Source organism: Miniopterus schreibersii (assembly GCF_964146895.1).
Source record: "Miniopterus schreibersii genome assembly, chromosome: 15".
In the NCBI taxonomy this organism is placed as follows: Eukaryota; Metazoa; Chordata; class Mammalia; order Chiroptera; family Miniopteridae; genus Miniopterus; species Miniopterus schreibersii.
In genome coordinates, this window is record NC_138115.1 from 19495042 (window position 1) to 19512338 (window position 17297).

The 17297-nt window shown below is 43.0% G+C and overlaps 1 protein-coding gene and 1 long non-coding RNA gene across 3 annotated transcripts in view; both read left to right on the forward strand.

Annotated features, from left to right (window-relative positions):
• GRM7 (glutamate metabotropic receptor 7) overlaps nucleotides 1–17297 on the forward strand; it is a 673384-nt gene that overhangs the window by 625231 nt on the left and 30856 nt on the right. Inside the window, exons 9-10 of one of the 2 annotated variants that reach the window (XM_081159173.1) lie at nucleotides 629–875; nucleotides 6433–6524. In XM_081159173.1, the coding sequence (XP_081015299.1) occupies nucleotides 629–875; nucleotides 6433–6503 (318 nt within the window). In that variant the 3' untranslated portion in view covers nucleotides 6504–6524. The remainder of the gene's footprint in view (nucleotides 1–628; nucleotides 876–6432; nucleotides 6525–17297) is intronic. The other variant, XM_081159174.1, reaches the window with a different exon arrangement.
• Nucleotides 7061–13924, forward strand: LOC308567519. Its single transcript, XR_014000319.1, has 4 exons — nucleotides 7061–10921; nucleotides 11030–11152; nucleotides 13136–13195; nucleotides 13822–13924. It is a non-coding gene; the product is annotated as an uncharacterized lncRNA (long non-coding RNA).

Below are 17297 nucleotides of genomic sequence, written 5' to 3' on the forward strand. Positions count from 1 at the left end.
TCAGTGTGAAGATACTGGACAAGACAACATTGCTACATCTTGGTCCCTTGCCATGAGTGTTTTTGAAATCAGGATTAAGCAAGAAGGGCTTACTTTCCAGAGAAACTCAACTCACTAGTTTGTAGGTAGGGTAGATGTTAACCCTTTTTGAAAAACTAGACAAGAGACATATATTGACATAATGACTTTTCAAATAAGGTCCCGGAGTCTCTGTGTATCAAGAGGGCATGTAGTATTAATCATTATGTGTAGATACGGGGGACAAAAAATTCCCCTTACTCAAGGTTTTACAAATTTCCATGATCTTCATATCCAATTGCCATTCTGACTGAATGAATTTCACATCTGATTCTAGGTCTACCCTGAACTTCTACGTAGGAGACTTCTCCAGGGCAAGCATGCATATGGATTCTCCCAATGGCATTCAATTCAAACAATAAAAACATGCAAAACTCTCCAGGAAATGTTTCATCATTACATCTTGCTTTTTTTTTTTTTAAATCAAAAACCCCTGGAGATTGCTATGCCTTTCTCCTAGCCATAGTCATTCTTGACATCGCGTTAAGTGTTCAGACTCCCTCTGCGGTCATTTTATTTGTAATAGTGTCTTGTGTGTTGTGTCTCCTAGCTCTACATACAAACCACCACGCTTACAATCTCCATGAACCTAAGTGCGTCAGTGGCGCTGGGGATGCTATACATGCCGAAAGTATACATCATCATTTTCCACCCTGAACTCAATGTCCAGAAACGGAAACGAAGCTTCAAGGCAGTAGTCACAGCAGCCACCATGTCATCGCGGCTGTCACACAAACCTAGTGACAGACCCAACGGTGAGGCAAAGACGGAACTCTGTGAAAACGTAGACCCAAACAGTGAGTAACTCTTCCTTCCTTTCATCCCCTCACCTGCATCTGGAAGCTCTCGGAAATGTGGCCTGTGCTTGCCTTTCTTTGAGGAAACACTGTAACCGTTCTTGTCTTATTGCTTGGGTTGCCTTGACCAATGCTAACGTTTGCTCTTACAAGTTCTGCCTTATTCTAACCCCCATGTTCTTTTTTCGCCCTGTTGGGAAGAAGCCGTTAGAGGCACTGCTTCAGAAGCGGGAAACCTCCCTTGCCCCGTGTCCTTGGGTCCCAACCCCTCCCAACAAACACCTTTGTTGCACCTTTCCTGTTAGGGGAACAACTTCCTGTGAAGGAAAACGTCAACACCTGATTGAACTCTAGCAGTAGGAATGAAATTAGAATATTGAAGAATTTTGGAATCATAACTTCTTTTCCCTGGAACATGAATGTGGAGAAGGTTATGATTCTTTGCTAAGCAAGCCTTCTAGACACGAAAACTTTGGCAAACTTTTATCCAAATATACAGGCCTGGACACCACATGGCAATGGCCCACATCACTTCAGGAGAGTTCCATTCTATGAAAAACTAAATATTAAGGGTGGAATTATGATTAAATGTCAAATTTGATAGGCTACAGGGCGTATCTGTAACCTCTAGGTAGCTTTTGTTCACTCGTGCAAATGACCCCAAAGAAGATGTGCATAAAAAATTATCCAGAAGTTAAATTCATAGAATTCCCAATTGCTAATTTTACTAATACTGGTGGTAAGAGTAAATTTCAGATTAAAAAATGAGACTTCTAGAGTTTGTTTTCTGGCAATATGTGGATCAGTTTCACATAGTATGAAGTAGGTGCAAGTGTTCATGATACTTTGTTTTTGAAGTAGAGAGGGATTCAGGCTGTCCATTAAGTCACTCAAGACACACTCTTTTTCACCTCTGAGCTGATTTTGTTGTATTCCAAGGCTTATTGCCAAGCAAAAAGAATTTTTATTCTAAATACTCTGAAGTAACCCTTTATGCTCTGCAGAGAGAGAGATCTTTAAAAAATAGGAGGCAATGGAGTTTGATCCTGACAAATACTATACAGAGATCTGTGACCTGGCCCATCTCTATTTCTAAATAGTTGGCTGAGTGAATATTGTGCTACACTTTGAGAAAACGTAGGCAAGGCAGCAAAGGCTCATCAACAACATGGTGGGCTTCACCTTGGCTTTTCAATAGAAGAGATTCCGGGGCAAGGGGAGAGGGAGGGAGAAGCATCACCTGAGAGAAGGGAGAACCAGAATGGGCAGAATGGGTGTACAGACTCTGTCCTTGGGTTTTCAGAACAAATGGTCTATGGAGAGGAGAAGCGGATGGCAGATTGCTGTGGCATTCAGTGTGATGTAGGAAGAGGCTTCGGGTGGAGACGGACCTGGGTTCAAACCCAAGCCCCTCACTGACCAGCTGTGTGACTTTGAGAATCAGTGAGCTTTTCTAAAGCTCCACATTTTCATGTATAAAATGGAAATAATATCCATGTCATAAGTGTGTGAAAATATCATGCATCTAGAAACCAGTAGATCAGTTAAGTGTTCATTTTTTTCCATTCCTAAAAGACAAAAGTCTTTGCCCAAAAGTACATGTCAGTGTGTTTTATTACATAGACCTGATGGTGTAGTTAAAGGAGTACTGAACACCTGGAAATAGATGGAACTAATTCACAAAAGGAAATATTTCCATGAACATACCTGTATATCTATTTATATGTATACCTGTATTGATAAATATACCTGCATATTTATGCTTCTGTAGAATTTTATTCTAGAACCCCTTGTCAGATTTGCATTTCACAAAACCCTTATCCAGGAGACATCCTAATAACAGATTTACATTTATATCTGTAAACACACACACACACACACACACACACACACACACACGAGATATGCCCAAAACCAATAAGCAAAAAATATGGTCTAAAGTCTATATGTATTGAAAAAACAAATTAGAAGTTTTTAATACAGACAATTAATTCTGTACTAAACTACTTAAAATAATTAGCTTGAAACAACATTTTTACTGTTGTTAACTTTTAATGATTAGGTCCTATCCCTGTTGAAGCTGCCTGGGGTATGACAATGGCTGTTAAAATGCTAATATTAATACTACTACTAATATCATTACTGCTAATAATAATACATCAACTGTCCTTTGAAGTGGGCATTATTCAGAATGCTGTTTGTGGACTATCTTACTCCTCACCATAACTGTAGAATTGGGGTTATAATTCCCATTTTACTGCGGAAACCTTGGCTTATCAAGATTAAGTGATGTTACCAACATCACACATCTAGTTAGCAGCAGAGGCGGGACTGAAACCCCGGTCTGACTCCCCGATCCATGCTTGTTTCTCTTTGCTGCTGTTCCTTGGATCGTGAGTGGCATGTCGTAATCCCAGCACACTAATGAATCTTTCGGCTTCCTCACTTGGTAATACCGCTTGCATATGAAGAATATAATGTGTTGTGGCAGGCTCTTTAGTTAAATGTGCTGTGAGATGTATTATTGCTTGCAGTGTTGCCGATAAACACAGGAGTAACCTGCGCTCAAAGAAGGCTGCCCAGGTAGAGACCTCATCCTACTAACTCGAAAATCCCAATAGCTTATTACTTACATCAGTCCCAATAACTATTCCATTTGGAATTCATTTGGTGCCTTTCGCTTGAAAAAGTTTTGAGTTTGTCATTATTGTTGTTTTGGTATCTACCCAAAGATAAATCAAATAGCTCCTTTATCTCATAATCCAAAAGATGTTGAAAAATGGATTTAGTTCTTTTGAATAAACACTCCCCAAAACACCATAAAGAATTTGACTAGATATTTGCTGAACCATAGGAGATTCATGTACCTCCAAACATTGGGGTTTCTGATGGCCCAGCTCTCAAAGGTCCTAAAAAGGAGTCTAAAGACTTTGTCCAGACAAATCTGTCAACAGATCTCCCTGCAGTGGTGGCAATGTTCTACCACGTGTGGCTATTCAGCACTTGAAATATGGCCATGTAATGAGGAAAGACACTTTTAACTTGACTTCATTTTGAAGCGTTTAAATTTAAACAGCCATCTGTGGCTGTGGCTACTATATCAGACAGCACAGCTCTAGAAACTACGTATTTTAACAAGCAGAGGTTTCATTCTAGGACACTCAGTCTGAGCCCAGTTTGGAAATACACCCCAAAATTTTAGCAGTGATGCTGATTGGAAGCAAAGTTAATTTAAAGAAATGAAACCTTTGACCTGAGACCAAAATGCACTTATTTTAAATGATCCAGAAGGACCCACTAATAAGGAAACCGTGATATCATAGGGAGCAATTATACTTGGAAAACCAGCCCTTAGTAAGGCAAAAATGTACATGTGAAGGGAAAGAGCATTAGTGAAAAACCCATTTAATGAATGTAGGTTACTATTCTTGTGCAAGGGAACATTATTACTATATTTTATTTAATGACAGTATAGCTCAAATTATCTCAAATAAATTAGTTCCTGAAATTAAGCTGTCTAGTTAAACAGAAACAAAAGCACAGCCCAGGCCCTTGGAGAAGCAATGTGTCCTTCCAAAGGGGACAGTCTGCACACTGCTCTCCGAGGGAGGGGACTGGAGGAGTCCAGTTGATAGAATGAGCTACAAAGTAAATAATGAAACAGAAATCTACCCTAGTTCCTTGTGGCTCTGAACACAGTCTCGATGTGTTTCGATCTTCGGTGTTTTCATTTCTGACAGCTCTGCTCCCTCACTGCAGCTTGCCACCTGGTGCATGCGCTTCTACCCACCCAGCTCCACACTGCAACTACATGTCTGCGAACAAACAAATTCGCTTTTTGGCTCCCTATGAGCAGACATCAAAACTGCCCTGGCACAGCCTGACTTCCCCCCAAGGGGTTCACTTTTCCTCTTAGGTTACATCTTCAGTTAAAATACCATCGTTTGAAAGAAAAACTCTGTATGGAATCAACAAAGAGGATCTGTTTACGAGGAACATTAGATATTCTGATGCTTGTTGGTTTTCTGCACTGGCTGCAAAACAGGAGGGGGTAGAAGGGGTAAGCTCAGAACTTACGGAACTCTTATTTATACAAACAAGATTTCTGTTGCTAGAGGCTGGGGAGAGCCTGACCCAGTTTGGATAGCTTTAGGCCCGGTTACCGTGACGCCTTCTCCACACTCCTTTCTAAGACGACCTTGAACTCTGGTTCTCGCTCTGCATTCTGAACTGGGCATGGTGCCAGGTGCCTTCCTATTGTTGACTCGGCAGATGTATGTTCACGGCAAATGTATAGATGCCAGATAAGCAGGAGGACTTGACTGTGCTTGGGACTTGGCTTATCGATGGCCATGAAGACCCTTTTCTAGTTGGATGGATCTAGTAACTGAGGCAGCGTGAGTTTACTGAGATGAGTGGGTGATAACGACCCCTCACTGGACAGGTCAGAACCAGAAGATGCTCCGTGACTCAGCCTCTCGTCGGGCGCTGTCCTTGTAGACGATGTCAGTGCATCGTGACCAGCAACCCTAAGCTACCTTTGTCCTAAACTACCGTCCATTGTCTAAGCTAACATCCCAGGCAGTGCAGAGAAGCTGCTGAAGTTCCTGGGCTCTTGAGAGTTAGTTTACTCTGGAAGGTCAGTGGCAACTTGAGATGTCAGGCAGGTGGGCAGCTTGGGACACACTCCCTTCCTGAATGTGGGGATGTGTGACTGAGTAAATGTCCCTGAGATACAGGCTGGACACATACACCGCATAAAAGACTAGCTTACGCGGGTGAGCATATTGTATGGTGAAGCACGCTTTATTTATTTTAGAAGAATTTGCGTCCAAACTAGAAAAGTCAAAGTGAGATATATTACATATAAATTTGTATTCTGCTGCTGTTTTTCTTTACTACCATCTTTGCATGTGTGGTAAGGAAAATATATAATTTGTGCTATGCTCAAAGAAGGCAATTATTACATAAAATAGTTGAACTGTCATTGTAAGGATACTTGATTTAAAAGCACACGCAGAAAACTGCTGGAAAGCGGATGTGCGCTAAGCCTCCCTGACTAACCGTGCCTAGAAAATGCTGGAACGCGTGGCTGTGCTGTGCAAGCTTGTGATGGTCTTTGTTTCGTTTTTGTGCTGCTCATCTGTTGGCCCCCTGGCATTCCCAGCATTATGTTCTTTGCTTCGCCCTCCGGACTAACCGCGCAGGCTGACAGCAAGCCTGGAGCAGGCCCGCAGGAAAAGGGGCGGCACAGGAGGGAAAGGACTCTGACCAGGCAGATAACTTATCTGGGGGCTGGTTCCCGCAGCGGCTCCTCCTCAAGCAGGTCAAAGCCAAACTGCCTTAAGCCAAGGGGCACCGGTACCCCCATGTTCAGAGGTACCTGAATTGTGATGAACTGGTCTACCAAAGCCTGTTGAACCCACTCAGAGAGTGGGCATGATGCCTGTGGTCTCTATTGCAGCTTCTTCTCCAAAAGGGGGAAAAAATAAAAATAAAAAGGAATATTGTTTGAACATTTATTTTATACATACCTATATATTTACTTTTCCTGTAGACTGTATACCACCAGTAAGAAAGAGTGTACAAAAGTCTGTTACTTGGTACACTATCCCACCAACAGTATAGCTTTTGCCTGCTTTCCAAAAGGTAAGAAAAAATCCAATTTTTATTTATTTGTGTGTTCTTGTCTTTACTGAGAATTAGAAATGTTCCCATGAAAATTTTGCATGACTACCTGTAAATCGATTTACATGAAGAAGCGTGTTTTCAAAGAGGATCTGTTAGCTAAGCATGGTACGGGGCCTGCTCTGAGTCATGCGCCTGGTGCATTTTCTGGAGATCATCCATATGAGCGGGTGCGCATTCGTCTTTCCTGAAGAGGTAGCCAGCGATGGCAGAATCGGTGCCGGTGATTCTGATATATGTTCTAGTTTAACGCTACCCATGGTGGAAGGTTGTTTTTAAATGTAACTTTTCACACTCTAGTTTTAGTAGGCAATTTCAAAAACTTGGGGGGGGGGGGGCATGTTTTACAAATCCAGTCAAAATCTTTGTTCTGGTTTATTTTTATTAAATACATTCAAAGAAATGTATACCCCCCCCCCCAGAAATGTATTCATTCAAAAAGCAATGAACATCCCAACCATCTTAAACCCCAAATGGTCCTGATTTGTTCTTTGCAGCAAAGAAAGGAAAACAGGTTTGCTGGCTGAGCTTGACCAGGTATGGAAGATGATTTGTGGCCATAGTTCTGCCTTAGAAAAACACTGAGCCGACTTCGGTCATTTCACAGAGCTGGGAAAGGTTCAATAAAAGACTACAAGAGTCTAAAAATGAGTTTCAACATTAGTCAACCCCAAGAATTACCAATAAATACCGATGGTATTCAAACTAATGGCTTTTAAAAAACGGTGAATGGTGTGATGTGTGAATTGGACATGGAATGAGCTGCCATAAGAATAATAACTGGTTCGCCATTGATGCTTACGTATTACTTTGGACTCTCACTAAAGGATCTATACGACGCAATAATATTAGCATTCATATTATTACCTCCCTGTTTCAGCCTAAGAAATATTACAACAGAGTGGAAAACAGCGCTTGCTTCGGCAAGCGGCCCTGTCCAGCTGCAGGCAGGCTATTCCAAACTGTGGGAAGATAAACAGTGGAAAACCTGGAGTCAAGTTACTAAAATCATGTGGTGGCTTTGAATAAAAGATTCCCTTTTGATTTCCTCTAAGCCTCCTACTGAGCTTATAAAATAGACCTATCCCTGGAGGGATTCCCAGAGAGAAAGCACAGAGGTCATATCATGGGAGTGGGGGAACGTTGGTTCTTATGTGGGATGGTCCTTCTTTTCCATGTTGCTCTCATGGAACTTAGATCATTGCTATGTTTCTTCCATCTTTGGTTGTGAAATGGTATTCTGCGTACAAATAATATCTTGTTCTTTTAAATCCATTTAGCACTGTAAGACAAGACAAGAGTGCTTTCAAAGAGTAATTACATTTTCTGTTGATTTTAGATGGATGCCAGCAGCTCAGTCTTTAATTTGGGATGTATTGTTCACATAGTGATTTCCTTATGCCATATCAACACAATCTGTCCTAGTTTTTAAATAGGGCATTCTCTGCTCCCAGTGACTATATAACCATATTCCAGTGAGATTTCAAGTTTTTGCAGTACAAGTGCCTGTCAAAATACTGCAGCTCATCACTTTAATAGTCATTTTCCAGGAGGCTGCCTCGGAATAAATGAGAAGGAATTTTCCCTGGGTAAAAATGATAGATTTAATCTCAATCCATTAAAAATTCTCTTTAGATTTCTTCTAAGTTGGTGTCTTTGGGTTTAAAGGGTGTAAGATGAAAATGGTTCTGAGTCAATCTTTCAGTTAAAAAATACTTTTAGGATGTGCTATTTAGAAGTAAACTTTTTGCCAGGATTGTCTTGTTTCAAGGGTTTTGATTAGGTGCTCTCCTTTTCCACCCATTTAAAGGCAGCTTTAAAAATTAATGAGAAACATCTAACATAGCTACTTAAAAATAATGGGGAATGGAACTTCATTCTAAGTTAAGTCTATTCCAAGAAGGGAGTGCACCACCTGCTGTGGGTTACAATGAGACTGGAAAGCCTGGAGCACAATGAAAGAAGCTTCATGATGTGTGTTCAAACACGTTTCTACAAGGTTGTTTTCAGGGAGACAAAACAGTAAAGGAAAATCTAGAGGTTCAAGAGTAAACTTCATACTACTATGTTAGTAAGACTTAAGTTTCAGCCCCCATGCCCCAACAAAGGCACACTATATGACAAATCAATTCCTGCTTGTTAGAGTTGGAAAGAAGCGTGTTCAAACTGAGACAGAACAGAACCCAACCTGGGTGGAAAACGCATCCCATACCCTGCACTCGTCTTTGACAAGCACTGTGGGCCTGGCAGCCATAAGATCGACACCACCTGCATCCTTTGTCTGAGTGTTTATAAATTTTAAAACTTCCCAGTGTTATCAATCTAGTCACATTTACTTTAAATGTAATTAAGAAAAAAAAAAAGCCCAATTAATCTGGTATCATACTAGGTCAGGAAACAGATTATTTTGTTAGGAGGTAAATTTTCAAACCACAGGATGGTGTTCTGATTTAAAAACTTTAAGAATTTAATTCAGCAAATAGGGACATTTAACAGCCCTGAGTATATTTTTTTACAGGGTATGTTCTTCCAAGCAAGTACACTGGTTATAATATTATTGACATTTCATTAATTTATTAAATAGTTTTATAAAAAATTAATCTCTCATTTTCTATAATTGCTATAATGGGGTCATTTCACATTTTTAAGTTTTGGGAACTGTACAATCCAGCTTTTTGTATCATGTTGAGACTCTCCCTCCTCTTTAACATTTAGGGTGGTATTTCTGTGTTAACTGGAGACTCCCTCAATTTAAAACCCATATTGAAACTCTAAGTACAGCATAGCAAAAAGTATATGTTACCTGACCTCTGACACGAAATCACTTTAGAAATAAACACAGCTATAAATCTTTTTGGCATATTTCTTTCTGCCTAATAGCTCTGTGAAATACCATCATTTCTCTCATCGGGATTTGAGATCTCAGCAGCCTCAAAAACCAATTAATATTTGCCATCTCTGTTCTGCCATTCAGTTGAACTTAAAGAGTGGGATGAAATTCCACGTGGCTGGGATTCCTACTAGTTCTCAGCATAAAAACACACACACACCATACGCCAAAGTCGTGAAAACTGTGTCAAGTTTTACATGTAAGCATGTCACCGCACCATCTGGCCAGGATTCTTAAGTTGGGTCAAAGAAACATTTGTCGAGCCCTGTTCCTCTGGGCCAGCCCTGAACTGACTAGGAGCTGGGAACAGAAGTGGACAATACCCTCAGGGAGCCCAGGTCTGATAGACTTCAAGGTAAGCAATTATAATTCAGAGTGACAGGGGCTCCTAGGAGAGGACTGTACCAAGTGCTACTGAGCTACGTGTGGAGGGCATCACCCAGGAGGTGTTGAGTTGGTTGTAAAAGATGCAGGATTCCAGGCAGCCATCAAGAAAGGACACTAAACTCAGGAAACCAACTGGCAGCAGAACATAAGAATATGCTGTCCTAGGGCTAGGAAGCAGCTCTGTGCGGCTGAAGCATTAGGTTTTCAGGCAGATAGGTTCAGGGGATGACACACAGGAAGCAGCCTGGGCACAGCAGGACCCAGTCGCCTTCATCCCTGCGCCTTTAGTATAGGGCCTGGCAAATATTAGGCTCTCGGAAAATGTACGTGGAATGGGGAACAACCTCACATTCCACAGCCTTACCTAGAACGCACTGCATGCATTGTAAACATCTAATAAGTATTTATTAATAAGAAAATACTAAGTCTACAGCTTCAGCAAGTGGAATTGTATTCTAGATCAGACCTCGAGGGTCACAAACACTGCCCCGAGAAGGCAATATGTGACCCTGATGTCACAGCTTCATCTCTGTGCTGCAGTGATTATGTCCAACTCTGAAAACTGCCCGTCAGTGCTGCATCTGCACTTGTGTAATTGATGTCTCCTTTGATGAGCAAACCCCAGGTATAAAACCAGCCAAGTTTTATGCCTATTTCTGTTATAGACCACGAATATCTGCACCATTTTTCTTTCAAAGGGCATGAGAACTTCAAAGTTACCACTAGAAATGGCTATAGCTTCTCGTTCTGTAAAAACAAACTATCAATGGTGGTTTTCTGATTATTACATGCATTTTCTGAGAGGCTGGCACTAAAGACAGATTTTGTCTTTTAGGCCCCAAGTGTCATTTGCATTTGTAAAGAAACTGTGTGTCCTAAACCAAGGTCAGTTAATCTCTACAATCTTTCTTCCTCCCAATTACTGTGAATGAGCATCTTCTCTGGACTCAAGTGATGGTGACTCTTATCTCTGCCTCCTAAGGACATGTTTCAGCTTCGCGGATTTTCTTTTTCTTTTCTTTTTTTGGCTGTGCACTGGAACTTGGATGCTTTATAAAATAACTTTCTCTAGGAATCAAAGGTAATCATTATTTCTCTTAATGATCCACATGAATATTCTCATTATTTTTTTTCCTGTTCAAGTTTAAAATTAGTTTTGAATTACGTTTATATCTCTGCCCTCTTTCAGGGTGACCTCACAGGACCCCAGCTTTGCATAGAGAGGACTGGGGACATGTCTTCAAAGCCTGTTCCTGCTGAGCTGACCCAAGCACTTAGGAGAACAGGACACGGATCAGTAATCCCACTTGCTGTAAGTGTTGGCCCAAGTGTCAGTTATGACCTTGTGTGTCCTGTTTCTTTTCTCTGGCCACTAAGGAATAAGAAAAACTGCATCAGGGTGCTGATGCTGGCTCTGATGCTCGGGGTAGCATAGCTTCATCGGCTCATGGGCCTCTAAGTCACATTCTCTCTGATCTTCAGCTTCCTCTTGGATAAGGTAGGGACAAATGTCCTTGATGGGATACCATGGAGATGGCATGGGAACATATACATGAAAGCCCTCCTTGATAAAAGGCTGTGTGGACACAGGGCAGCATTGTTAGTCCCTGCTTGTCTTTGTTTTAATTGGCTTTCCTTTCTCCTGTTTTTGTGGTTAATTTATTGTCTACCATAAGCCATCAGAGTTGGAAAGGGTGACATCTAGGTTGCCCATGGAGTCAGGTGACCTCTCCTCTAGCTGTACAACCAGCCCTGTTTTTGAGATGGTTCACTGTGGTCTTGCGATGGCTCATTAATTGTTTTTGTCTTTGTAAAATCGACAGAGCAGGCCATCAGTCACTCAGCCAGGCTGCTGTGGGACAGCCAGGCTCATACCACTGATATATGAACCACTCCATGTGATTAGCTTCGACAGGTAACTTCAGGCCGGCTGGCAAGCTGAAGAGCATTTCGAGTACAAATAACAGCTCTGGGATATGTCTTGAGTGATAGAAGAATGACTGAGTGCAATAGAGTCCCTTAATCTTTGCCTGTGAAAACACATTTGGTTTCCTTTTGAGACCAGGATACTACAACAAAATCAATTAACAAAACCTCACAGAGATCTTCGTGGACACTTTGAAGTTTGGTATTTTTCAAGCTTCCTTCAAATAGAGAAGTCCATGGAGGGCCAGGCTCATTCATGTCAGTCTTCAAAGGGCCTGGCATGGTTCTTCAGAGAAATTTAATAACAACAACAACAATACCAATCTCAATGATGGTAACTGCCCAATATTATCCCTATTGCTACAGACTTACAAAGTGCTCAGTCATCCGTTAAACAAATCTTCCTGTCCCCACTTCCCATCAGAGGAAACCGGCTCAGAGCTGTGTAGCCAGGTGCCGGACACACACGCCAATGAGTGGCACAGTGGGTGCCTGAACTCGGGTCTTGTGGCCAGAGTCCTTTCTAATAAGCCTTTCTGAAACTGAGTCGAACAGGACAGAATGTTTCAGCCTACAGAATCTATCTGACTGGCATTTCTTGTCCTTATCAGTTGATTTCTGAGGATGAGTAAGGCCCTCCAGGGCTTCATGTTGAAAATTGTCATCTGATTTCAGGGCCATTTTGGAGTGAGGGATGGACCCTCATTTTTTTTCTGCCTTCATGATACCACAAATGATAAGGATACTGATGCTGTTTCACTTACTCTTGGATTCTTTTGAAGGTCTGAAAAATTAAAGAGTATAGTTCCTGCCTCAGAGAACAAGGCCTTCTAGAGCTGGAAATGTTTAACTATTAAAAATTCATTGAAATCCATTGAAAAACGTAATCGAGGCCTACTGGTGGTCCAGGGCTGAGTGTAGCCAGTTCACAGTTAAGATCACAAATCATCATATACTGATGGCTATAAGCAGACTCCACCTCTGTGTAAGGTGATCGAGTTTGCCATGGGAACCTAAGCAAAGAACATGGAACTCAGAAGAGGATTTGGTAACATTAAAAATGACACTTTCCCCCACATAAATGTGAAAAGCTAATTCCCACCACAGCTTCATCACCTGTTTCTTCTCTCTGCTTTCATCCTAGCAAAGCTGGATAAAGAAACTGGCCACGAGGCTCATTATGTGTGTTAGCTAAAAATCTGATTAAGCTGGCCACCTAGGATTAGCATGAAAAAAGCTAGGCTTTCGTTCTCGGAACTTAATTCCTCCTTCCCTCATTTTTTGTCATGTTTTCAAATTTCATTTGCATTTTAATTTCCCGTGGTTTGCCAAAGTCCAGACTGAGACTTGAGCTGTTGTTTCCATTCAGGTGAAAAGTGCAACCACAACCGACCATCTGCGCTGGGCCCCCGGCAGGCGACTGTCCAAGGCAAGTCATCTTTTTGCACCCTTCCGAGTATCCTAGGGAGGCTTTGCTACGCAGCCCACCAGTGCAGTCAGTGAATGGGACAAACCTTGTCCAGTTTCCAGGATGGGCTGAGTCCTGGGTGGTCCTCATCAAGTACCAGCAATGTCCTCTCAATATTCCGAGATGAAAAATTACACTAAAGCAAGTCCCGGGATCTTGGCCCATTGGAACCTTTCCTTGGGGCTTTAAGAATGACATCGATGCCACCAAACCGGGCAGAGATTCCTACTGTGATGCAACCCTGAGAAAGCCAGTCTCCTCCCGAGTACTGAATTCTTAGTCTATTCTGGGGCAAGTAGCAGGGACAGTAATACTAATGGGGGCTCCTACCTGACACCCATGTAAAGGAGAGCAAAGGGAAACAGGCGATGGGCCGCTGAGGCTCTGTCATTTGTGCCAAGCAGACTGAATGCTGACTCACCTCCCTGTGCCTCAGGACACATGGTGGCTATCATGGTAGTTGTGGGGACTATGAAAAGCAGAACACTTAGACCAGAGTTTGGCACAGTAGGTGTTCAGTGTTAGGCAGCAGTGTTGTTACGGTGTCACCTAAATTAACTGGATTTTTCTGCTTGTGTTCCCTCTAGGGAAGAATTTGGAGATTCCAATCTGATCCTCTGCCCTGCGATCCCTTGTACCCATTCTCTTTCTGTACCATACACAATAAAGTCTGAGAGTGTCATGTAACCCATCTGCCTCTGACTTTTTGTCTGAAAAAACCTGCAGGATTCTCAAGTTGAAATATCAATACCTCTCCTGTCTAGTCTTCAATCTGTTTAGTACTCATCATTTTGTGGAGCAACAGTGTCTTAAAGTCAAAGTTTTACTGCACTCTCAGAGGAGCCACTTGGGAAACCACATTTAGACACACTTAGCTTTCATTTAATTTCATAAGCCAGCACATATTCCCTGACTTCAGGCATCAATGCAGCAGCGTGTTCACCATCACAACGAGGTTACGTTCAACTACTACCACCTGTTAGTACCAGATACGTAAGGAAATACCAAGGACCAATCTTAAAATCCTATTTATGCAGGAAATATGCCAAGAAGAAATCTGAAATGCATTTGATTTTATACTTTGGTCTAATTTAAATCCTTTGTTCCCCACCCTGGTGTTCATCAAAATGTCATGCCTATGGAACTCACTTCCCCAGGGATTCTGATGCACACCCAGGGTTGGGAACTTGTGTTGAAAATCCTGCCTGATAATCAACACGCAATATGGTGTTGATGTGATGGCGATCACGCTGCAGAGTATTTTTCAGGATATTAAAAGACTGTTTTTTTTGAAAATGTACATTCAGGTTTATCACACCAGAAGCATTCACCACGTTCCCAGGAAGTCATCTCTGTCTGTCTGCTAGCACTGTGGGAAGCTATTTCAAGGTCTTCTCTCAAGAGAACTTCCAGACTGGCGTTGCAGACTAAATAAAGATGATGCTAATTGCTGAACTCTATTATTGGAGCGGAAAACATAGCACCATTTTTGTTTAAGCCTGCATCTCCATGACACCACCAAATAAAAAGCTGGGTGAATATTTCTTTTTTTCCTGTATTCAGTGGGCCATGAGTCATGGCCTTTTGTAGGCAAAGAGAGTTGACGCATACTTATGCAATTATCGCAAGCTACCCAGTAGGACAACTCTGAATTTATTTAGCCCTGAAGTCCTTAAAGAGATTTCTATTTTTTAAAAAAGTATGTTTTTATTGATTTCAGGGAGAGAGAGAGAGAGAGAGAAACACCAATGATAAGAGAGTCATTGATCAGCTACCTCCTGCATGCCCCCTACTGGGGATCAAGCCTGCAACCTGGGCATGTGCCCTGACTGGGAATTGAACCTCGATCTCCTGGATCCTAGGTCAATGCTCAACCGCTGAGCCACGCCTAGCCAGGCCAACATCATAGTTTTTAAGGTGGATTTCTCTTAAGAATAACTCGATTGCCCATGAAAAGTTCTATGATCCCAGAACAAACAAACAATGCATCTCTGACAAATAGCCAGCCTAGGGTCAGAGTCAAGGGCTTTCGAATGAGACATGGCATAACTGACACCAACATCGTCCTATCGCGGCTGCCTCATCTGGCAGCATGGCGATTTGAAGCCCCTCATCAACCACATTCTTTTGAGGTTGAGTGAGATGGCACAAGCTGAGGTCTCAGGATGTAGTCTGATCCATGGCTCACATTCAGTAATTGGTATCCCTTCCCATCCGATGTTTAAGAGAATCATTCTGGACTTTGGGGAGATCAGACCTACCTTGGAACTCTTGTGTGCAGATAAGAAAATAATCTGCCTTCATTGTAGGCTACTTTATGACCCTCCCTCAACTCAAGGCAGAAATCTGACCCCCACAGCCCATCGCACTGTGACCTCTGGCAGCTGGGAGGACCGGAGGCTGCCCCGGTGGGAGCCAAGTCTCTCTGCATCAGCAGTTCTCCTGGGAGTAACAGGCCCTCAGCTCGCATTGTAGTGGGAAAAATACGTAATAGAGAACATTGTCTTCAACAGGTTTGTTTTAAAAAAGATACTCAAGTAGAACGCTTAAGTCTAGCTCAGGCATTCTGCTAATGACTTGAAATTTGAAACAGCTGGAGTTTTTTCAAGCTTTACAGTTTGTCTTTGAAGAAGACTGCTAAGCTTTTAGATTCTTCATAAATAGTAAATAGATTTAGTCATAAATGGCCTGTAATACGGGCTTTGTCCTGTTGTTCGGAGGCAAGTTGCAAATTCTGATTGAACATGATAAGTCATTATACAGCAGTCACCCTGCGGCAGAACAGCCAAGGAAGCCCCGCCTGGGCGCTGATGAAAGGCATGCAGACATCAAACCCCAAACACCTGCCAAGCATTGCTGGGGTGGGCAAGGGGCGCGCGGAGCAATGTCTTGTGGCGTTCTGAGGACAGCAAACAGCTGGCGTGAATGTAAGTAATTATAAGATGTCAGGAAGAAATCCGCATCACAGGGTTAGGTGATGAGCCCTCATTTCATGGGTGACTCCTTCCTTCCCTTCAGAAGTGAGGAGGCTTTCTTCTCCAAGACAGATGTTAACAGAACAGAAAGGGAGCAGCCAGAAAGTGCAATTGATACAGTCCCAGGAGGGCAGCAAAGTGAAGCATTTCCACCCCCTTTCCTGCATGGAACAGGAGCGTGACACTGTTGACTATTTGGGGACTGCTGATACCGAGCTTGGGTTGGCACAGAAGCAGCCCGAGACGTGCTTGGGACTGTGCAGTAGTGAGAGGCTTTGGCAGAGCAGCAAACAGGACCTTTCCTGGCACGCTGCCCAGCCTTTTCCAGAAGATGCTTCCGTTCTCAGCGCTACTGCTTCTCCTTGGCCACTGGAGGCCTGGGGCCGGTTGCCTTGACTGCACCCACCCCTTCTGGCCTCGGCGAGAGCTGGAGGCTCCTACCACCGGTGTAGCCTCACCCTGAAGATGCCCGCTTAGCCTGGACTGGAGGGTCAGCTTGCAGGGATTCCTAACAGAAGGCGCTCACTAGAGTTACTTGGAAACTGAGCCCTACGCTGATCGGAGCGCAGCATTCTCTCTGTCACGCAGGCCTGCCAGTTATCCTGTCCAATCACACATATTCCGACGCCAAGCTCCATGATGATGGCAGCTGGGTTTCCCTTCTTGACTATGTATCCCCACCCCCTGGCACAGTCCCTGGCCCAGGTAGATGGCAATCCCTCTCTGAGCTGGCGTATAACATACCGTAGGAGTGGCGATGCATGCATTTTCAACTAACAGGAGCTCAAACCCACGGATTCTACAGAAAAAGAGGCTGGGAGGAGGCGAGGAAGGGAAGCAGAGAGACTGCTCTTCCTGCTTTCCCTGCTCAGCCAGCCGAGAGCCAGGCCTCCACCCCCAGGGGACAGTGAGGCCCCAGCCAAAATGCAGAGTCCAAGGGAGGAACTGGCCTCTTCAGCTTCCATAGTTGCAGGCCTTCCTGATTAATGAACAATGTGAGGCAGCGCTTCTCAAATTTTAATATCCACCTGATCACCCGGGGGCTTGTTAAAATGGAGGCCTGGGCTCACTGGGCTGCTTAGACACTG